This window comes from Colletotrichum lupini, chromosome 1 (assembly GCF_023278565.1).
Source record: "Colletotrichum lupini chromosome 1, complete sequence".
Classification (NCBI taxonomy): Eukaryota; Fungi; Ascomycota; class Sordariomycetes; order Glomerellales; family Glomerellaceae; genus Colletotrichum; species Colletotrichum lupini.
The window spans coordinates 4,608,852-4,629,825 of record NC_064672.1 but is presented as its reverse complement, the minus strand read 5'-3'; the positions used below and the strand labels follow the sequence as shown (position 1 = coordinate 4,629,825).

The following is a 20,974-nucleotide window of genomic DNA, read 5'->3' as shown; positions in this document are numbered from 1 at the left end:
ATGCTGTTCCGGAGCCTGCACACACAAACTCTCTTGGAGCCCAGCCCTCCGCGGCCACCAGCGGGCGGCATCCGGACCCAGTGTTCGTTTGTAAGGATGAAGCCTTTTTCTTTCTTTCCCTTTCCCTCGGAGGCAAGGAGGACACAGCGCGACAGGCATCGTTCGTGTCTAGACATGACATCAACGTACATTGACAAAGTGACTGGTCGATGTCCGGTCACAAAGAGAATCCACCATCGTCCCACAACGTCCGTTCGGGACTCGGGGGACAGATCACCAGGCTGCCTGCAAACACCACACATAGCAGTCAGTGCAGTGTCCGCCGTCAGGAACCAACATCGATCCGTCATGTCCACTCACTCACTGCCTCGCGAATCCATAGGTCCTGGAAGGATGCCGCTGGATTTAAATCTCATGTTGGCTCGACCGACACATCAGACGACGGCTGCCGTGGCACATGCGGCCGGGGGTGCTCAAGCGTCACGCTGCGAACAAGGCCATTATTCTGACCCGATAGACCATTGTGACAAGTCGTGAGTTGTTGGGAAAGATCTCCGGCGCAGCGCCACAGATTCGCCATGCCGGGCGCCGCAAAGCAGCATCGCAATTGTACGGGTCATGGTTCGCGTGCATGCTGGCCCAGTCAACGAACCCCCCGAATGGTCTCCTCGGCCGACCGATGCACCTTTCCTGCCAGATTGTTCGACGTGCATTCCGATCAAGTGACGGACTGTTGCATGGTCGATAGGACCACTGTTCCATGCTCTTGGAACCCCATCGCACCAGAAAGTTTGTCATATCTCCCCTTGCGATTTGACTTGCAGAAATCATCATCCCTCGTAACTAATGCGAGATTGAGAGGCCTCGGGGAAGACGAACCCCCTTTCGCGGTAACAATGCCTTTCGTAGTAATCAGCCGGAGAGGGAAAGGAGATGGGCTCTCTTGACCGACCCGCCCAGTCCAGCGCTTTGACTCCTTATTTCGGGCGCGGGATGAGTCTTTCTGGTCAGTCGGTCTCGTTCGCAAGCTGTCGGTTTTACGTCCAAGAAAGAGAGTTCCTGCAAACCCTTGGTATAACGCTGCCAGACATATTCCAGCGTGTTGATATCCAAGGCCAAGGGTAGCGTGTCGTTCCCGATGCTGGTGCAAGAACCCCCCCCCCCCCTTTGTGAAGTCAGTCCTCAGCCTCGTACAATGGGCATCTGCAAGCGACAAATGCAACTACATCTTGAATGAGATGCGCCCTGGAATATCCCAGACTTTGCAGCATTGTCGATAAGTCGGCAGTTGCCATCCAAAATGACATGGCCGGACAGTCATGCCTCCTTCTCCACGTTGATACTATGGCCTGCCCCCGCTTTGCCCTGCTGCGAACGCCTGCGGGACGTGACCGGGAACCGTTGTACTTGCTCGTCAAGCGTAGGATAGCTAACGAGGTTTCTCCTGGTAGCAAAGACAGTGAGTTGCATTTGCCTTCGTCTTTTCTCCGATAGGTCTGATGTTGTATCCGTACTGTTCAGCGTCGACATGGACTCCAAGTTTCCAAAGAGTCCAAATTGTGAGCAATTCTTCTCTAGATGGCGTAAATTTCAGAGTGGGGGGTTCAATAGTGTCTCATGACGACTCGGCACCCGATATATCTCAACACCCCCTCCCCCTGCAGTTAAAAGATGGAGGCTGTAGTTATCGGACGTGAATTAATAATCGCGACGTGATATAGCCGTCTTCCACTGAACGCAATCTTATCGACCTCCATATCACCTTGGCCCCGCCTCTGCAAGACGACGTTGACGTTGATCATGTCAATACAAGCGCCTTCTTATTTGGATTCCGCTAGCGCGCCTCGTGGGTAGTCAAAATCAAGCACTGGGTTGCCATTGTGCAGTTGTGCCGGCCCGTTTGGCAGCCATTGGGTATGAAGTAGGATCTCTCCCACCTACAACACATTCTCGTGCGACTGGGACTTGCGATAATAGCGTTATCCATGTCGGTACTGCGTATACCGAATGTACGAGGTCCAGAGGCGAGAAAGCCCCCGCGGAACGCATCCGGCCAGAGTGGGTGCTTGCCCGCCGTTGAAGATGTTTCAATCTTTACGGATACAACACACGTCAACTCCCTGACCACTGGCTGATCCGCGTTTGATTTCCACTTGACAGCTGGGGCCACTGTGGCCAATTTGAATTTGGTTCCGTGAAGCTTTGTACTGTAGCAGTGTAGCAGTGTCCTCCGTACTTGAGCGATTGTGTATCCGAACGGTACCGTCTCTGTGTCTCCCGAATAATTTATCCATCTCGACTCAGTTTTTATGGCCTCCATTTCTTGGCAGCCTTGGGGCGCGGCTCATATTCTTGGAGCTGAAACCGTGGGCATCTCCATCCATTCTGATTTAACCGCGCCGTGGCCTGGCCGCAGCATCAACAGTAACCTTGGGGGCTTCATCGTCGAAACCAAGTTGAGGCTCAAGACGATCTCCCTGCCGTCCGGCAAGACTGATCCCGGATCCTCATACTTGATCAATGCGCCAGAAGCTCTCGTCCAGGATCCCTTTCACACCCCCGCGCAACTCGTCTCATACGCGGTTGACGCCATACTTGTTTAATGTGGGCCTTTTCAAATAACTGTCCAGTCTGGACATGCTGTCCCGAACCTTAGTCTTGACTTTATCCGCGAGAATCGACGCGAATTTGCCCAGCAAGCGTGCGCCTGATCGACCTGCCAAGCAGTCGATAGCCCAATGCAACTGTAAAATTTGGCATAGGCGGGCAAAGTTGATGTTCATGATCGGTCAGCTGCCGAACGATGTGATGAGATGTGACCCCCATCGATCCGCGTACGAACTAGCTCGGTGTAGAGTTGTATTGTACGTAGCCGCGAGGCGGTCATGATGTATTTTCCGTTGATAACAGTGTCGCAGTAAAATGTAAGGGCAACCAAGTCCCTCAAGCTCAAGGGCGCAAAGTCACCAAAAGCTGGCTGCCCCCTCCTCAAGCTGGCCCTGGCTTGCGCGCCTCACAGGTCCGGACCCGGGCTAGAACGCTCGTTCCTGGCTAGGAGCTATTGTGCGGGGGGCGGAGGACCCTTTCAGGCTACTGGCCAGTGAAAGAAGCAGCGAGGGTGCCTCTGGGTTAGGGATCCTCCTCCCCCAGCCTCCTCGAACACCATCCCATCCCATTATCCCTTGTGTCTTCGTCGTGGGTCACCTCGACAGCAGTCTCTCAGCGTTACTTCGCGCTGTCTGCGATGGCCGTATGTACCGTTGCGGATGTCTTGAGCCCGCTGAGTTCCCCTGCGTCTGTTCAAATGTGTGTTTGACTCGGCCGTGGAGCTATTTCTCTGCTATCTGGGTGCCTCTGGAGATTGTGCTGTGCAGATTATTATGTTGGCTCTTTGTCAATGGCGTTTATTACGAGTATCAGGCCCACGTGAACGATTAGCCACCGGAACTCCGTTGAAGCCTCGCTACGATAGTGAGGATACGCTGCGTTAGTATCCGTAGCCCACTTGAGCGAGGCGACTAACAAAGTCCATTGAATGCGCTGCCTGCCGAGTCGGGAATCAGTGCCAGACGTCTCTTGGCACTAATGACTTGCGCACTTGCCGGCCCGATACTTGCGAGAGTTGCCATTGACAGCGTCTTAGTCCCAGTATGGAGTCGCAAGTCAGGGAATACAGTAGGGACTGGCGTGGGAGTGCGGGGTCTTCGTATCTTTCGGGTTCCATTGATGATACATCGGCCGCGTTAGACAAGGCTCACCCACCGGCCTGTAGCGCCCGTGGTGTACTGGAAGCAGCCGCCCTTGGGCAGGGCGTCTGAGACAGAAGAGTGTAATTGTGCCGCTGAACCGCCTCGTTTTTTGGCATACGCCGCCGGCCCTGGGCTGTTTCTCAAAGAGATCATCAACCTGTGTACATAGTGTCGCAGAGGCGGAGACCCATGGGGTGGATTCCTGCTTCCCAAGCAGAAGTGTTTGGGCTTCCACTAGTGCATCTCGGCCTGCAGCGCCATTCCCTAGCAGTGATACTGTGGAAACCATCTCTCACTCTCGTTGAGACACTGCGACACCGCTAGCGGAGGGTCGCGTAAACAACGAGTCAGTTGCGACTGTGGACTGGGAAGAACTCTGCGGGAGGAGAACCGCCAACGTCCCGGGGCTGGCCCCCGAGCTGGTCAGAGTCCAGGCAGGCAGCGTATGAAGCATGGCAACGGAAGAGGCACGGTCTGGTAGGGACTTGAGAGTCGCATCTCGCAACTCGCAACCGAGCTGCAGTTATCACCGTTGTATTTCCCAACTTGATACCCATTCAAGGTAACGCGGTGAGGTGAACCTGGAATCCAGTGGTCGGTAGCAGGCCTCGTGTGCCAGTCGCACCGCGTGCTCAGGCCACAATTTCACGGCGAGAAGAAACACACCGGGCAAGGCATGCTGCGCTGTTTGCTGCAATGACGGCAAAGCCCGCTGTCAGGTCAGGCGAGAGCGGCGGTCAATGGATCCGGTTGGAAATGAGGGCGGATCATGACAGGCATTGCCTGCCTCGCCGGGGTGAGAAGACGATTCTTCAGGTGACGACCTGAAGCAAGCCATATACGGATAGCAGGCCCTTGACCGATGAGGCCGGGGTAGGATCCGGCAAGGCTTGTCGATGGTGCAAGCTGAGTGGTTTCTGACTTCTGAGTCCTGACGGCCAGCGGCTCAAGACGAACAAGGCCCAGCACCGGAGTCAGATGCGAGATTCAAAATGAAGGCAAAGAACTGGGTCGCGGCTGACAAAAGGAGGCAACTAGACACTCGGCAAGGTACTGTGTAAGGTATTCTGTCTCCGTCCGGCTGTCAGCCCCCTTCGAGAGACCCGAAGGAATGGAACTGCGCGGCACAGGTGAGCAGAGAAAGCCAAGTCGGGCCTGGTGTGTCCCCTGGGGGCCGTTGTTCACTGCCTGCTGCCCGTCGACATGGCTCAGGTCAGGGCTGGCACGCCGCACAAGGGCAGCTTGATGGTCGTGGCGTGGGATGATGCAGCGGTTTCCATTGGCTTGGGATTGGTGTTGCCCGGTTGGCAGCCATTGCCCCTTGCCATTGGATGAGATCACGGCCACAACCGGCATCGGAAATTTCCCTCATCCTCTGCCCAGGCACGTCAGGTTCCCAGCTCAAGGGAAGCCAGCAAACAGACTGACCAATCGAGTTCCCGGGTGTCGCTCCATTTGGACATGGCTTGTTGGGCAAGGTGCTGCCCACAAGAGCTCCCCTTCCCCTAATCTGCAGTTTTGCAACGGTTGTGGTCGACGTCACCACCACTCCAGACCAAGCACGACGGCTCGAGTACACTGAATCGATACCAGCGTGTACGTTCGAAGGCAACATCCAATCGTTGCCTGGCCATCAATAGACAGCTCTGGTTGGCGTACTTTGTCGTTGTAATAGGCGATGCGTTGGTTTCGGCAAAACCTAGCATCCTCCTTCCTAGCTTGCGACGTTCTGATGGCTTGCCACATTCACAACTCACTTCTGACCAACAATGCTCACAACCGACTTGGGCAACGTTTAACTGCCGCGAGCCCACAAATCCGTTCTCGTTCAATATGCCAATTTCAAGCTGCTCGTTTCCGCCGGTTGCCCAATTCAACGTCAGTCTCGGAACACCGCGGCATCGTATAGTTCAATATCGCCGTGTCCGTAATTCGATGTCTGTTCTTGTACGCGCTTCACTAGGATTCACCCAGGAATGCCCCGGATCCACGCCCTAGCGAGCCCGAAAAAGGCACCGTCTTGTCCCAGTGCCTGCCGGCCACGGCCATACTTACATGTCGTGCGTTGAAGCCAAACATGCTTGCCATGACGCTCTTTCTCGTAGATAGAAATTCGTAACCCTTGAACCATGAAAACTTACCTGTCAGCTTGTGGCCATGGCGCTGGACACATGAGTGCCTATCCTTGCGAGGGGTTCATGGCTGATCCATAGAAGAGGTCATGTCGAGGAAAAGTACCTATCTCCAGCATTTCCGTCCGGTAATGCTCGTCTACTGTGTACGCAGTATCCGTACAATGTTCAGCACGGCAGAGGGAAGTGGGCTTCGAAAATCGAAACCCCCACATGCAGTTCAACGTTGCCCTGGGATAGCTCAGTGCCAGGACCGGGTTACATTGAAAAGGAGACAATGCCACGGCGGATACCTAGAGCAGACGTAAAAGGCCAAGGGGGTTGCTGTCAACGTTTGATGTGCACTCACGGATGAAATAAGCCTGGGCCAGTTGCTGAACTTGTCTGTCAAGCACCAAGGTCCACCAGCCTAAATGAATTGGCACTCTTTGATTGCTGAGGGTTGCCTAGGATGGCGTCTCCGACCATACGAAGATCTCTTTGAAGCCAGTTTGGACGACATGCTGGCCCGATATACTTCGGTGCCGGTCTCTTCCACAGTCCGTTTGACCAGACTGCGGGCTTGATCCTTGATGCCTAGATTTTGCGGCCGCCATTATGGTCTAGCGGCTCTCCAAACCCGAAATATCTAAACCTTTTTTTGTCCTTTGATAACGTGCCGGCAACGAGCGATTCAACGAATATTCGTCCGGTGACTGGGATAGAAGTTCGCACTCGGCTTTGGAGTTTGAGGTTATCGTTTAACTTCATTGCGATGTTGATGATGAGTTTTCGTGCGGCCAGGTCAATCCCAGCGAACTAAAGCCTCGAGTTGTCTGTTTGAGAAGGGATCTTCAGGTACAGATACAGCCACGGACCACAAGAGAAAACCCCAGGCATGCCTGCGGCCTGCGCTCGCCGACGATCCATGTTTCATCAGGGTATATTCTGTTCTTCTGCCCACACGAACCCGTAGAGACTCCGACTGCGGCGGAGTGACGGTGTCGGCCCCTCATGAGAGAAAGGGTTGTGATTATCCTCTTGGTCCTGTCGGGTCTTTTTGAATGCAATATGACGAGTTTCTCTCAACGCTTCCCCAATCATTTCTCTGGACAATTCCCAGTCGTCTGGTATTCAGGTTGGCCATCACGCCAGATATAGCTTCGAGAAGATTGGAATCTCGTGAGACCCAGTGTATTCTTCTTTCTTAATCTTCTTCAGGTCCATGTCTCCGGATCGTGGCGGCGAAATTTGGAGCAAGTCCGATGCGTCCGTGTCCAATTTCCCCATCCCCAACAAGGGTTATCTTCGGTGCTAGGTGGCCCGCGCTGGAAACCACGGCTCAATACTCCGTGTAACAACCGGTAATTCGGTCACAGCCTCGAGAATACGCGGCAAAGGAACAACTTAGTCCTGGCGAAGCGTGGAAATCTATTACGCTTTCCCTCTCCAGCGTTTCTGGCACAGAGATTTCCGCCGAAACCGAGAAAGCAACGCTCTGAGTTGTCTTTACTCGACGAGAGACATGGAATGCTCTCGTCTGATACCCCAATTCTCTTAAAGCATCCCCACATGGACCCAGCGATGGCACGTGGTGCGAGTATCTCTATCGTCAGCTCAGCCCATCGCGAGAGCCCCTCGTCAAGTCCTACCAATTGGTGCGAGCGGACATCGCGAGTCACACGCCCTGTATCGCGACATCTGCATCTTTTGCGAGCTCATAAATTCTCTCAGTGTTCTCTCCATCCGGGGTCTGTTTTGGTGATTGGTCTCGCTGGGGCACTGACATGGAGAACCTCCGTTTGATAAAAATCAGAAGCACACCCAGGACAGAGTGTTGTATATCTCATGAGCGACCCTGTAAAAGATTGTATGAAATCATTTCCTTGGCCAATCAGTACTTGACTGGGTTCCGTATTCATGCAGATAGTGATGAAGGAGACGCAGAAAGATGGAGGCAGGTACGAATTGACGTGTCAGTCGTGTCACTGAGCGTAGCTGCAAGTCTTGCCCCGTGGATCCCACTGATCACTTGGTGATTCTTCATTTCGGCCTGTCGGTACCTCTATTAGATGCTTGGGGCCGCAAGTCCATTGCGACGGACTTGTGTGGTCTCTCCGTATGAGCTTGAGAAGATGTCCTACGAGGGTTGTCCAGATTCGTGCGAGAGTAGAGCAGGCATACTGCCGTAGAGGTTATCCCAGAGCATCGCGGCAGACGAAAAATGGCGTGATAGCTTGGGGGGTTCAGGGCGGTGACGAGCTAGTCGTTGGCAGGGTCGTATAGCAGAGGACGTGCGCCGCAGGAGCTGTCCAGCCCCCCTGGGTGATAGACTTGGGATGGGCGGAAGACGATCTCTGCGGAAGCAGAATTCCAGAGCCTGAATTGGCGGAGGCCTGGATGAGATGTGGATACACCCACTGGCAGACCTGGGTCCCTCGAACACTCCAACAAGGGAGATCCAAGGCAAAGAAGGGGTGCTCCCTTCCAGACGGGAGGGACAACGATGACTGGCAGTAGGGCCTATCAACATCGGAATACTGGGCAACGCAGAGAGTTGATCTGGTCTCAATTAGGGCCGGGCCGAACGTACTACTTGAAACCCGTTTCCGATGTCAGAAAGACGCCCGTAGTATCACGTTACTGAGGTGTTTTGCTCGAAGAATGTAAGTCTCTAGTCAGACTCGAGACCCCAAAGAAGTTTGCAGTTTGCGGCGCCGTTAGTCTATTCTGAAATGAAAAAGAGTGTGAAACGGCCAGTCGAATGCGTGTGGCTGGCGCCGATGCTGAAGGGGCACCGGCTTCGATGCGTGAAAGCTATTGGCCGAGCTAGTCGTTCCTGCATAGGGGCGGAACCCGCATGAAGGTACGGATACCCCTATATCTGGTGAATGCTAAGGTTCATGCCCCCCCCCCCCCCGCCGACAATGGCGGGCCTCTGAAGCTCGTGGAAAATGAATACCAGCTCGGCGCAACCGTGATTGCCAGGTGAAGATTCTTCATCCGATCAATGTATTGCGGAATGCGGTCAGTCTCCCATGTCTACTCTGCAATGATGGCATGATACAGTGACCAGGAATCTGGACGGATATGCGACAAGTAGGTGGGTGGAGATAAGAAGTAGAACACGTTCGACGATGATCCGTGAAAATGGCCTAGGGGAAGAATAGAAAACTGCTTGCAATGGGCTGCCGGGCCGCATTGCGCGCGCTGTGTAGGGCAGACCGCTTCCTGAAAGGTTTCCAGGTCTGGTTCCTCGTGTATCCGTACGAACGGAGCATACGAAGGTGATAGACGAGATTCAACGGTTCAGTCTAGTAAGCATCCCTTCTGGGACCCAGAACTTGGACTGGCAATGTGCTAAGGATTTCAATATGGCGATCTTTGGGCGATTTGTTCCCCAGACGGGTGCAGCAAGTCCTTGGTATGGTTCGGGTCGACATGGACGGCGTAAAGTTTGCTGTTGAGACCGGGTGCCGGAGTTGCGTCCACCTCAAGCTAATGCACGCCCTTTCACACAATACTTGTAGAGGCGAACGCATGGTCTGTGATAGTGGCCGTCGCAGATCGGGCAGTGTTTCGATAGCAGTGCAAAGCCACAGTTGCACTCTACTTGTGTGAGTGATGTGATGTTTGAGAGGTGACTGACAAATGCCATGTCATCTATGTGATGGAAACTGTTGTCGAGACGTGTCTGACGGTGGAGACGTGAACGACCCATGGTGAGCAGCGAATACTTGCGCTCATGGAACTTGTATCGTGGCTATGGAGCCAAGAATCATATGAAGTTTGTTGAGACCTGCTCTTTTTCGGATGTGAACGGCTGGACAGGTGCCGTGTGCCAAGCATTGCCGTGCTCTGAAAGTAAACCGCGTAGCTGTCGCATATACGCCTGTAGTTTGGGAGAGACGGTTGTTGAGTCTAGAAGAGACGGGTATAGATCCGAGTCTAGAGGCAAGATTCTTGGCTGCGGCCGCGAGTAGCCTGGGAGGTCTGTTCGCGGGCCCCGTTCCCCAAGACCGATCTGGTGTTTGTGGCGTCATGTCTCGAGGGATCAATTTTCTGCTCGCCACGTTCCTGAACCCCGACGAAGATAGTAAGAGAGCTAACCATGACGGGGCGGTGCAGCCGTGATGACGAACGAAGAGCCTTCGCCTTCGTAGACGGTGTCGACGATATCGTGTGGACATTGATTCGACTCGTTCTTGGTAGTGTCTGGCCCGGCGGTGTCCATATCTTGGGCATTTCGAATGATGGATCATTGTCTGTCACTGGCGGGTCTAGTTATTTTCAGGAGACGCACGGCACGGCACAATGGTGGGCCTCGCCTATGCAGTGAACAGACAGTCATCAAAGTCGACGAGGGACAGTCTGCGGTCTGTCCCGAGCAAAAGGGGAGAGGATGGTGCCCGGGTCGGTCGCGGAGATAGTGATCATGGTGGTGGTGGTGGTGGTGTGTGAGGTTGTCAAGCAGTGTCATGGGTAGTTGGGGATCCGGTGGTTTCCATCACGTTGGTGGCCTCGGGGAAGAAGCCGCTGGTTGCCCGCTCCATGCAGGAAGAGGATGAGGGGGGTTCTGTGGCAAGTACTGCCTTGGGAAGCTGCGTCTAACAGAAGTTCTATGTAAGGTAGGTAGCGGGCCTAGGCGTAGTTGAGCCTGCACGTAGTAAGCACTTCCCTCCTCTTTCCTTCCAGTTGATAGTTGCCGGTGATATCTCTACTTTTCAATGAGGCGGTCACGACGGCTTAAGGTTCGTCTCTTTCGCAATTTATCTGCATACAGACTGTTAGGCAGTTGTTGAGCCCCTTTAAGGTACCTTGGTAAGTCAAGTAAGCTCAGTACCTAGGCCCGGCACGAGACGTATTTATGGGGACTTAGGTAATACGGTACTTACTCTACGTTACTCCGTACGCAGTAAGGTACCTAAGGTAAGTATCTCGACAGCTCACAGTACGTACCATCCTCATAGAATATCCTGGAAGTAAGATAAAGACAAATAACCGGGTGATGTGATGGATGACGGGACTAAAATCGACCAGAACAGTGAACTTGAACATGTCCATAGAAAAGATACATCCCGTTTCGACCCCGTTTCAGATGAAGTGATTCTACGGGGTTTGCTCATTGGCCCGCTGGATTCTGGAACGAGTGGGAGCTCACCGGTGCCCCACATCCCCCCGACTGCGGCCTGCACCTCAGTCTGGCAATCTGCAGTATCTCTCACGCCGGTGAGCCACTTATCCTCAAGCTCGCAAGCAGGCCCGGCGGTGGCTGGGAAGTCGAGGAGGGACCCCAGATACGGATAGAATCATGGTGTTGATAGAAAGGCTAGTACGAACACTGACCTCGCACTTCTCGGTCTTCAATTTCATCTTGTTCCATTCTCTCCAATGGACAGGGCCACCAGTGACAAGGCCTCGAGACACCAGAGTCCATGGTACGGAAAGAAAACCAACCCATCCAGGTCATTTCGCAAGGTGTTAGTCAAACAAACTTGGGTCCAGCCACGCAGCAAGACCGCCAGGCTTTCAGCTGAACTGCTGTTTTACACTAGCAGCAGCCACATGGGGCTTTCCAAGACCGAACCTAGAATAGGTCCCACGTTTTATCCCGGACGATCATCACTCCCACGTGAGGGCCAGTGGGCTAAAGTCTTCGCCGGTTCTTCTCTTTTTTGCCTTGCTCATGATGCTCATCTTCGTCATTCGAGACTTGATCCTAGGGACCCATGATGATCCTGTTTAGTCTCGTAGCTGAACAATTGCCTCCAGGGCTGGAACGAAAGGCGCAGGTGAACGGTAGTCCTGATTGGGATTTCACCAGAATTCTTTCCCCGTTTGTAATAAGTGGCAAGTCTAGCAGGTGTTGATGGTGTGTGCCAGCAATGCCAGCGTGCGTCCCAGACTCTCAGGCCAGAGCAAGCCACTAACAATGAACACAGGTATCATCGTATACACGAAGTGGTGATGGTGTATGCGTGTTCGTGTACGTGTAGGTGTGTGTGTCTGTGTGTGTGTCTGTGTGTGTGTCTGCTTTGCCGTATCTTCTTACCGCACCTATCGCCTAATCCGAGTGAGCATGAACCTGCGTGCCCGATTGCACGAGTTCGTGTTGTTCTACTTGATAGTATGGCAATTGCGCACACCATGCCCCTCATTGCGGATGAAGTTGAAGGGACCTGCCCCTTGTGGCGTGACGACTTTCGTCAACTTTCAGTCACCAGACCAGGGCCAGACGGCATACGGCATTTCCCGTTGCGGACTATCCAGTGTATATCACCCAGAAGTAAGATTCTCAGGCACCAGAGTCCGAAGGGTAGGCCGTTGATTGAGCCTTGCGGTCATTGTCTGCGGTGCGTTCTGGGCGTTTGATGTGGTAGCCGGAGCAATTGCCATGCGACGCAAAATCAAGGAACTGCACCATCAGTGGGACAAGCTTAGCACCTGCAGTAGTTCCCCTCATGGATTTGTTACCCCATTGGGATGGCCTGGACGTGACCGAGGCACACCTCGCCGGTCCAACTGTCGAATTGCGTTAAGAAAAAGTGGTACGAGGGACTACCGTACTGTGTTCGTTCAGTATCCGTAACGACCTAAACGATTCATTCCTTCGAGTCTAGCCACTTCCTCTGCGGGTTCTTTACCTCTTTGGACGAGAGGCTGGCAACGTCAGGGTATGGGATAGGGTACATACGGCGGAATGACCGCTAGGAATTTAGGAGACTTTTATCCGCACTGGATTCCAGTGTGATCCGAATACACTGGCTTGCATGATAGACACTTGCAAGTAGGTGAGTCTGCAAGTGGGCTGTCTCTACCGGTCGAGGAAGTGCGATTTGCTTGTCAGATTGGTTCTAGTATTCAGGATTCGGGACTGAAGATTGGACGCGAATGGTGATTGAGTCCATGTAGAATGCAACCCCCACAATCGGCCGGTGGCACGGGCAGGAAGCCAGGCACGCCGCACGCTGCAGACATCAGGACGAGCAGTGGAGGGCCGGTTAACAAGCAGAGACAGGCCAGGCATGTCAGCCACGTTTCGTCAGCATCTTGGTCGCAGATCACCCACTCGCGACCGAACGTAGTGACCCTTTTTTCTCTTCCCCCCCTTTTTCAACTCTCTTCGTGCCTGGACCGAGAGGAAGAGGCGTAGGTCTGTGCGCAAGCAATGGTTAGAGAACAGCGGTAAACTGGAGAAGGGGAGGAGGTGGTGGTGGATGATGGTGTCAGTCCACAAGCCATGGAGACGGGACGGGAATAGGTGGATGGGGAGAAGAAATGGTCAATCACCATGTGGTAAGGAGTACGCAGTAGAGTATTGAGCCAGAGTTGAGCGTAATGTGGTTGAAAGACTCGACTATCTGACGATACATGATGCAGGTAGACAATCGAGAGGGGCTCTTGGTAGCATTCGGGAATTTCTTGTCTGATCTGAGAGGGGCCAGGGGTACCTAACGGCATAATGTGGAGGACATTATGCGGTTGCTAATTTGCTGCTGCTGCTGCTGCTGCACAACGCCACATGAGGAGAGCCACAAGTGGCGTCTGCAGATTATCACAAAGACGGTCAAGACGTTTGTGGAAGAAATAGTAACATAAGGTAGCCCACCTGCAGATGTTTCGAACCAAAAGATGACAAAGTCTGGTTCGGTGACACTCTGAGGGCTTTTCCTGGTGATGCGACGCGATGGAATACTTTGTAGATGCGTGGGAGGCGTTGCGTTCTTCACATCATGTGGGGTCAATTGGACGATGATGATTTGCTCAGTCAGATTTTGGGGGTGGTGGAAAAGCGTGGGAAAGCGTGGGAGGGTTGGGGCAGCCCGAGGGCGGTGAAGCAGCGAGGTCCAGAATGCTCTTGCCGTGCTTTCCCGCTTGCCTTCCATTGTGTGCCTTGCTGCAAGGAACCGAGGGAAGGAAAGACTCTGACCCTTTTCGGCCCAATGTGGGGTTAAGAATGACATCGCCCACCAATAGATGGATCCCTCAGAAGAGGGTAGGCACGGCTCAGGGAGAGATCAATGCGGGGAAAGTCGAGAGGCACACACGGCACCGTAATACGGCAGGAGCGAAACAAGGCAAGAGAGAAGGTATGTAAGTCAGACCTCCTCTCCCACCGGCACTCGAAGAACTTGTGATGGCAATTGCGTTTCTGTTGATGCAGGTGGTTCCCGAAAGATGTTTTTCAAAGAAATGGAAGCAACAACAGACGGAAAGGGTACAAAACAGTGAAAAGGAGCATCATGATCACCTCCAAGCGCAGAGCTCTTGTAGGTGCGGTTAAGTAAATGAAGCCGTGCCTTCCCACTCCGGCATCAAGAGAAGGTGACTGCCTTCGGAGCACCTGCCTTGGTTTCTTCGCATCGCAGCCATTTTTGGAACAAGAAGGCAAGGACGCAGATGCGTGCCTTTCTGAGTTGAGTCAGTCTCGTAGAGTCAAGAGTCACGAGCCACGTTGAAACGTCAACAACGTCCATTTTGATAGGATTTATTTCTTCAATCCCGGGGGGAGAGGCGAAGCCCATGCACCACCACAATACACCACAGGAAACACAGGCGACGACCATGATGCTTGCCTCCCCCCCCCTCCATTGCCACGTTTTACTTGGCCCCAAAACATATGTACCAGCCGCCAAATCCCTGGCTTCTGTCCCGTGTCTGGACCGACTTGCCCTCCCGCTTCCCGCCTCCGCCCTTCAATACGCAACCATCAACGAACATCGCGAACTTAGGACCTAGAGCGCGAATACACGACCGACGACCCTCAACATCGCCTTCGGCCCCTCCGCCCGTGCACCATCTTGTTCCCACCGCTCTTTAGGTCTCCAACTCAATTGATCGACAACCCTTTTCATTACGCATAAGGGTGTCATCCAACGGGATAGTTATCCCACACCACCCCACCTACCTGCTCTCGGGTCTTCACCGTGTTGTTGATGACGGAGTGGGAGAGCATCTTTCTTACCCTGGATCTGCTAGGTTGTCAAGTGATGCGTGTTACACTTCACCATCTGCGCTCCACCTCGTCGCCCAGCGCACTATACACACCCTTCTCAAGCAAAAGCCGCTTCGTCTCCTACGCTATCGGGCTGTGGGTGGTACATTGGAGGCCATTGTCGAGGCATCTAGACGTCTGTACCTCCTTTTGACGCTATTAAACCTCGTTGAGTGCCGGGGCCGGCCGGCCGGGGCCGTTCTTGCCGTGACGCCCGGTCTGATAGCATGGCGTACCAAAAGAAGTACTTCTTGGGCCGCTATGTCTGCCGCACCACCATCCCATGCCCGAACTGCTCTCTCGGTAGCAGCAAGACCCGAGAGCCTCATAGAGAGAGAGTACCTGCACACATCAAGGCGCTAGACAACATAGCATGGGAGTTTTCAGGCGAGATAATATCATTTTTCGCGAATGGGCTGGAGGCCAACGGTGTCGGGTCATCTTCAACAGTCGTTGGGGCCTCGGCGACGATATCTTGCCTTCGCACAAACATCTTTGCCTTGCTGGCTCGGTTGCGACTGACGTGCATGGCAATCTCCAATGGCCCAGTTTTGGCCAAGGCTCTCTCAGCTCTCCACCAGCAACAGCTCCGGCTCCGAAGTATGGTTCCCCGGCACCTCTTCGTCGAATCCCGCATTGCGCTATCATCCCTGTGCACTAGGGTCGGCCTGCTTCTCAAAGCCCCGACCTCTTACGAATAGAGGACCTAACCTGCAAGGAACTGCCAATGGGCTCCATCGGAACGGGGGCCTTAGCATGCCATCAACTCCTGTCAGGAGGGCAAGGCCGCGATGTGTAGCTAGGGTTGATAAGGCAGGCCACCACCAGGCGAAGAAAGGTCGCTATTGGGTGAGCCGCTCCTTTGCAACCTATCATAGCCCACCGCCTCACACCACCCGCCTGCTGCGCACGAGCACCTATCCGTACTGTCGAAAATCTACTGTAGGACGACTCTCAATTAGTCTCTAACAAGTAACTGTCGCCTGCGACTTCTCAGATGCAGATCCAACGTACGACGGGAAGACGAACAGGGGAAACGACGAGTCTAAGCCGCTGTTTGCGCCAACATATCTGGTCGGGCGGAGAATGCGTCTGTGGCTGCTCGACGAAGTGACTCTGACTTGACAGTGCTTATTTTAAACTTCAAATATCGAGAGTAGCTGCGATTTCGATAAGCCCGGACTCCCAAGGGAGATTGTGCTTATCAAAAGTATGGTTTATGACCGACAAGCCTCCGGAGCATTCAATGCCTAAAACTGTTGCTATTGTTCCATCACAACTCGTCTTTGAGACTGGTGACAGACGGACTGTGTAGTTTTGGAGGGGAAAAGGGCAAGAAATCTTCGACAGAGGCACTGGGACAAGCCATTGACAGCCCCCGTTATGGCCCATGCAACCTTAACGCCCACCCAGCGACGGGATGTGGCCGCGGTGATAGGTAGTGCGTGATGGGGTTCTTCGGCAGCAAACGAAAAAAGCAACGAGAGGCTTAATCATAGCGTTGGGTCAAACGCACGAATCCATGCTCCAAGCGGCGCGAGTGAGGAAGCGCTGACGTGCGATTGCGACAGCAGCAGTTTGCGACTGAGTTCCACACAATCTATCAGCAGCTGCCCTGGTGCCGCTTAGTAGACAACCCGTTGGTATACCATGGCCGAGAGCATGAATGAGAGGTTCTCAAATGAGCACCAAATCTGACTTATCATTGGTGGCCGGCCAGGATATTACAGCCTTTGCCCAATCCAGAGACCTAGAGTCTGGGGTAACTCTAGGCCATCGAAGCTTGAACTAAAACGGACCGAACGACATGATGATCCGCAGATTCAGATGGCTTGACACTAACGACAACGATTAAATGAGGCCATCCAAAGGAACTGAATGTTAGCCTAGGGCGATGGAACGCGACAGGCGATGTATGGTACTGTTAGGGCTGTCAGCCTAGCCTTCAAGCTCACCCCTGAGAAATTGGCATTTGAACTCAAGACCCATGGACTTGCGACTTGCGAAAAGTGGTCAGCTTGACCATGACAAGTCCAAAGCATCAGCCCGACTTTCAACACACGTCCGCCGCTGTTGAAATATCTTGCAGATTACATGCCGCACTCGGCCTACATGGACCCCTTTTTTCCCAGCTTTGGCACGTCTAGAGAAGCGCAAGCTACAGGGGATAGCTGGACCGATCGAGTCAAGTTCTGGATACCTCACGGAGTAGCGAGGTGCTTGACGAAATCACGGCATCTCCATTATCAGACCCTCCACGAAGCAAGCCCCTGTTCGGAACACCACTTCGGATGCGAGCCGGTATGAGAGACGGTCTGCTTAAGGTATGGAGGGCTCAAAGGTCATGCCAATGTACCCCTTGCACGTCCTTGAGGAGGGTTGATGGCCGCGGTGGCCTAGGTGCAAACAGAGCTGCCGTGGGGCCCTGCTTGGGCATTGAGGATGATTGACAAATAGCATGGATTCCCCTGCCTTACCTTGGTGAAGAATTTGGTGCGGCGCGGGACGGTTGCAACCGTTCCAAGTTGTTTATTCCACCTTCAACAATCTACCCATTGCTTTCAGCACAGCTACGAATCGACTTTCCCATAGTGCTAGGTCATCTTCGCCGGTCAAGGCCCATCAAAGGCGCATCATCGATGGTTTGTCTTCGCTGAGAGGCCTCTCATTCAATCAGAGGACGTCAAGTGTACTTTCAGTCGGCGTATATTCTTGATGAAGTTCGACTTCATGGCCATGGCAATGTAGCTCAGACCCTACTAGCGACCCCGTTGCGATTCTGCAAGCTGGCAACGATGCCTTGTCCTGGGGAGACGGGAGCTATTCGTTCCGATTCGTGACAGCATCTTGAGCCAGAGAGGGGAGGGCAATTTTCATCTGACAGGGATCGAAGAGAGGTAAATCCCACAAAGCCAGTGCTACTTTTGTTTGACTCCTCTCGTGGGCTTCATGGAGAAGAGCTCCAACGACTGTAGGCCCCCTGGGCGATGTTGAGGCAGTGTGTCAGTATGTATGAGGAGGGCTAAATCCTAGGGTGGCTAACAAGACATGTCCATTCCGAGCTGCACTCTTGAAACAACGCGGGCCATATTGCAGCACTCTTCGGTGCCAGGCGGCGCATGAGTACATACAGAGTAGTCACCGCCATAGATGATGACAAAGGCTACTGCGGTACTTACGTCCCCCAACGCCAGGGGGGGAGAGCAATCGAGTTTGTTTCTTGGGGGCTAACAATGTCGGCAAGTCTCCAACGAGCAGGGGCTTGCAACCAGACTGAGCCCAGTGATAAGAGAGCGAGGGACGAGATACCAGGGCGGTCAGCACCGCAGTCTCAAGTGGGCAAAAAAAACAGCGTCGGCTACGGTTGGCCTGGCCCAAGCCTGGACTGTGGCCTCTCCATTTGCACTGCAATGGTTTGGCAGATGTAACTCCGGCATGCAGCTGTCGTTGACGGCTCTTGTCGAGACCACGCGTTTGGCGGAGTATGCTGCCACAGACACCCGGTGATTGATGTGTTTGAATGTAACCAGACATGGAGGGGCCATGTTCATATGAGGGGCGAAGCCTCCACCTGCGAAGTTGACGACAGCATTGCAGTCGTCGAAGCGGTACGTACGGCACTGACATCTTGACAACTACAGATGGAGATCAGGAGGGGCACATGAGGGGACTATTGGTAAGCTCATGAGCGCTTTTCGTCTTCTTTTTTTCCTTTATCCTAATCTTTCTTTCTATTTCAAGCTCAAGCTCAGGGACAAGCCTTCTCCATAAGAGCTTGGAATGTGGGCGTGCAGCTGCCGGGCGTCAATAACCTAGATGCTTGTTTGCTGGGTACGAGACCTGTCACGATAAAATTTCCTTCCGTTGCGGGCTGATCGAAATACGCTTCGTCAACAAGAGCCGCTTTCCAATGGGTTACCGACGCGGCCTCGAGGCTTTGCAGAGCTTAAGACTGGGGCAATAAACCATGAGACGACTCAAGAGTCAAGGGACGCCTGGAAACTCGAAAGGCGCGAAAGGATTTACGTAGCACATCGGCTTGGACAAGTAGAAGACGCCGCGAAGTTACGCTACTCCACGGGGAAGGCGGATCACGATCAAACAAGGACAAGAAGCTTTCTTGTCTGTCATCTGGCATGCGGGATGCAGTCTAGTGCAGCTGCGACAAGCTTGCATCGATAGACGGGCTGAAGGACGAGGATGCGACGCAAGGAAGAAGCATTACGCTGCGTAGCGAAGGGCGGCTGCGATTTGGCAGCGCTGACATGACATGACGATGCCACACGTCTGCAGATTCCTGGTCAAACTCTAAAAGCTTGCGGTATCCGTAGAGAGTACAGACTATCCATACAGTCCTGCACAAGGAAGTGGGGAGGAGATGAGCCACTCAGTTTTGGCAGGCAATCGGATTGTGGCGGCAACAGACACAGGGCATAAGTCCCGACTCCCAAGAGTTTTGTGGGCAGAGCCCTTCCAACAAAGTGTGGGTTGAGAGGAGAAGGTCGATACGCATTTCAGAATCGAGTAAGGCGGTGGTCCAGTCAGTGAAGGATTCGATCGATACCTTGCCGGAATCTACACTTTGTGACGAGCCGGGGCCGAACCTCTCCTCTGCGGCTGTAACATATCTCATCCCTCCCCACCGGAGTTTGTGCGACCATGCAGTGCAAAAGGTGGCAGGACAGAATCTTCACACGAGGACGGCATCCTCAATTCGGCCTGAGCTGCAGATGCTTACTTGGACTGTCATCTTCCGCCTCCAGTCCTCTCGAGACGGCTTGATCACTAGCTTCACGGGCTTGACTGAGGCGCACTACGTCAGTCTCAAAGCTTACAACATGTCATCCATCCACCATCCTCCAGTATGCCAATACTCCCTCATGAGTTATGCTCTTGTTGCTCCGTACACACATCGATAGAACGAGCATCGAAAAAGGGAGCATCAGGTCGACACATGCAACATGACACACCATCCTCGCTCTTCACCCCACCACCTTCGCTACCTGTCACTGCGGCTTCTCATGCCGTCTCCATTCTCTTGGACAACCCTACCTAATACCTTATCCTGGGCCTGGGATGGGTCGGCAGCACTGAGCAGACAACCACCACGACGGTGGTCAGGGGGGTGAGAAACCGGTCTTCTTTTTTCCTCAGTTTGCGGTGGAGGAGACAGAGAGCGAGCAGGGAGACAAGTTACGTACCTCGAGCAGAGGGGCAGAGTGGGAGAAGAAGAGACACTGAGAAGAAAAGGTGTGTGCCCCAGAAGCGGCCAGCTCGGAGCCAAAGGGGGGACCCCAGCGACCATGGGCCTGCAGTAGGCCCGCATCCCTTTTTTTTGCCTTCGGGTGCGGATGCTCTCCCACCCCTGCCGGAGGTTTGGTTCTTGGCAAAGACTTTCTCGGGCGACACCCCCCTTCCCCTTCCCTTTCCGCTCGTAGAGCCCTTGTCCCTGAAGGCGAAGGTCTTTCGCTAGTAATGGCTTTGCAGACAGACAGCTTCAAGGTCTCCTCCGGCGGAGGTCCTACTCTGTAAGCCCTGGCTGTACCTGTCCTCCTCGCCTGTTCCCTGTCTCATTCTCTCTCTCTCTCTCCCTCTCTCAGTGTCCGAAGTTCCAGCATTGTACCTACAGGCTACGCATACTGCGTTTGCTGCTGCTGTTGTGCGCTGAAGAAGTGAGAGATTGAGTACGGGTTGGCGGGCTTTGGAGGAGGGGGGGGGGGGGGGGTCGGGAAACAGGGAAGGCGGACTTGGCCCCGAAACCGCGAAACATGTCTCCTTCTGCTGTCTCTCTCATTTTCTCGCTCTTTTCTTCATGGCTAAGCCGGAACGAAGGTTTCTGCCTGGTTTCTCGGTCATTTCTCTAAATTGGCTCCTTATCTCCTTGATATTCGGATGAAGGATGAGTGAGAAGGCCAGAGTGAGAGTGAAGAAAGAGGAGAGCGTAACGAGATTAGCAAGCGTTTTTCGGCCTCTTTGTCTCGTCTCCGGTCGCCATTGGGTGAGAGTTTGAGTTACCAGAGTTAACGGCTTACTTTTCGGTCCTCTTCTCCAATATGCCCCGACGGTCTTAATGCGCCGGTGCTATCGGGCAGCTCCCCTCTCGAGTCTTCCCATCCACA

General features: G+C 53.7%; 6 protein-coding genes across 6 annotated transcripts; 2 read left to right on the top strand and 4 right to left on the bottom strand.

Moving 5' to 3' along the window:
• Window positions 1–578: 578 nt before the first annotated feature.
• Window positions 579–2,603, top strand: CLUP02_01385 (uncharacterized protein; the record flags this gene model as incomplete). The annotated part of the gene is made up of 8 exons (XM_049280426.1): window positions 579–890; window positions 961–1,121; window positions 1,239–1,459; window positions 1,541–1,559; window positions 1,722–1,846; window positions 1,887–2,058; window positions 2,161–2,209; window positions 2,331–2,603. The coding sequence occupies 8 exons, from the start codon at window positions 579–581 to the stop codon at window positions 2,601–2,603; spliced, it is 1,332 nt and encodes a 443-aa protein (XP_049136383.1).
• A 61-nt stretch (window positions 2,604–2,664) lies between these two features.
• CLUP02_01384 (uncharacterized protein) lies at window positions 2,665–7,150 on the bottom strand (the record flags this gene model as incomplete). Its single annotated transcript, XM_049280425.1, has 25 exons — window positions 2,665–2,793; window positions 2,843–2,999; window positions 3,082–3,188; window positions 3,259–3,296; window positions 3,524–3,710; window positions 3,759–3,877; window positions 3,907–3,983; window positions 4,046–4,168; window positions 4,210–4,356; window positions 4,416–4,461; window positions 4,524–4,694; window positions 4,772–4,916; window positions 4,976–5,069; window positions 5,178–5,214; window positions 5,275–5,485; window positions 5,543–5,596; window positions 5,766–5,829; window positions 5,891–5,912; window positions 5,988–6,112; window positions 6,166–6,205; window positions 6,277–6,449; window positions 6,516–6,679; window positions 6,739–6,769; window positions 6,831–6,968; window positions 7,011–7,150. The coding sequence occupies 25 exons, from the start codon at window positions 7,148–7,150 to the stop codon at window positions 2,665–2,667; spliced, it is 2,739 nt and encodes a 912-aa protein (XP_049136382.1).
• Window positions 7,151–7,174: 24 nt separating this feature from the next.
• On the bottom strand, window positions 7,175–10,297 carry CLUP02_01383 (uncharacterized protein; the record flags this gene model as incomplete). The annotated part of the gene is made up of 17 exons (XM_049280424.1): window positions 7,175–7,266; window positions 7,326–7,476; window positions 7,545–7,613; window positions 7,685–7,718; window positions 7,850–8,000; window positions 8,045–8,096; window positions 8,155–8,452; window positions 8,505–8,677; window positions 8,787–8,857; window positions 8,947–9,091; window positions 9,198–9,320; window positions 9,380–9,469; window positions 9,510–9,623; window positions 9,682–9,884; window positions 9,971–10,096; window positions 10,164–10,188; window positions 10,229–10,297. The coding sequence occupies 17 exons, from the start codon at window positions 10,295–10,297 to the stop codon at window positions 7,175–7,177; spliced, it is 1,986 nt and encodes a 661-aa protein (XP_049136381.1).
• A 29-nt stretch (window positions 10,298–10,326) lies between these two features.
• CLUP02_01382 (uncharacterized protein) lies at window positions 10,327–11,557 on the bottom strand (the record flags this gene model as incomplete). Its single annotated transcript, XM_049280423.1, has 6 exons — window positions 10,327–10,467; window positions 10,820–10,886; window positions 10,949–11,132; window positions 11,203–11,277; window positions 11,352–11,401; window positions 11,487–11,557. 6 exons carry the CDS (start codon window positions 11,555–11,557, stop codon window positions 10,327–10,329), a joined length of 588 nt encoding a protein of 195 aa, XP_049136380.1.
• Window positions 11,558–11,716: 159 nt separating this feature from the next.
• CLUP02_01381 (uncharacterized protein) lies at window positions 11,717–14,427 on the bottom strand (the record flags this gene model as incomplete). Its single annotated transcript, XM_049280422.1, has 12 exons — window positions 11,717–11,866; window positions 11,946–12,013; window positions 12,072–12,122; window positions 12,164–12,348; window positions 12,485–12,520; window positions 12,597–12,699; window positions 12,787–12,909; window positions 12,979–13,286; window positions 13,334–13,739; window positions 13,832–14,012; window positions 14,112–14,268; window positions 14,315–14,427. 12 exons carry the CDS (start codon window positions 14,425–14,427, stop codon window positions 11,717–11,719), a joined length of 1,881 nt encoding a protein of 626 aa, XP_049136379.1.
• A 53-nt stretch (window positions 14,428–14,480) lies between these two features.
• On the top strand, window positions 14,481–20,523 carry CLUP02_01380 (uncharacterized protein; the record flags this gene model as incomplete). Its single annotated transcript, XM_049280421.1, has 29 exons — window positions 14,481–14,651; window positions 14,682–14,995; window positions 15,082–15,460; window positions 15,517–15,648; window positions 15,734–15,797; window positions 15,859–15,945; window positions 16,016–16,150; window positions 16,206–16,293; window positions 16,388–16,483; window positions 16,542–16,617; window positions 16,746–16,867; window positions 16,895–17,127; window positions 17,180–17,233; window positions 17,313–17,497; window positions 17,555–17,691; window positions 17,749–17,826; window positions 17,968–18,026; window positions 18,100–18,358; window positions 18,453–18,531; window positions 18,608–18,686; window positions 18,754–18,838; window positions 18,904–18,977; window positions 19,038–19,085; window positions 19,149–19,182; window positions 19,294–19,717; window positions 19,775–19,980; window positions 20,106–20,300; window positions 20,358–20,383; window positions 20,456–20,523. The coding sequence occupies 29 exons, from the start codon at window positions 14,481–14,483 to the stop codon at window positions 20,521–20,523; spliced, it is 3,987 nt and encodes a 1,328-aa protein (XP_049136378.1).
• Window positions 20,524–20,974: the final 451 nt, after the last annotated feature.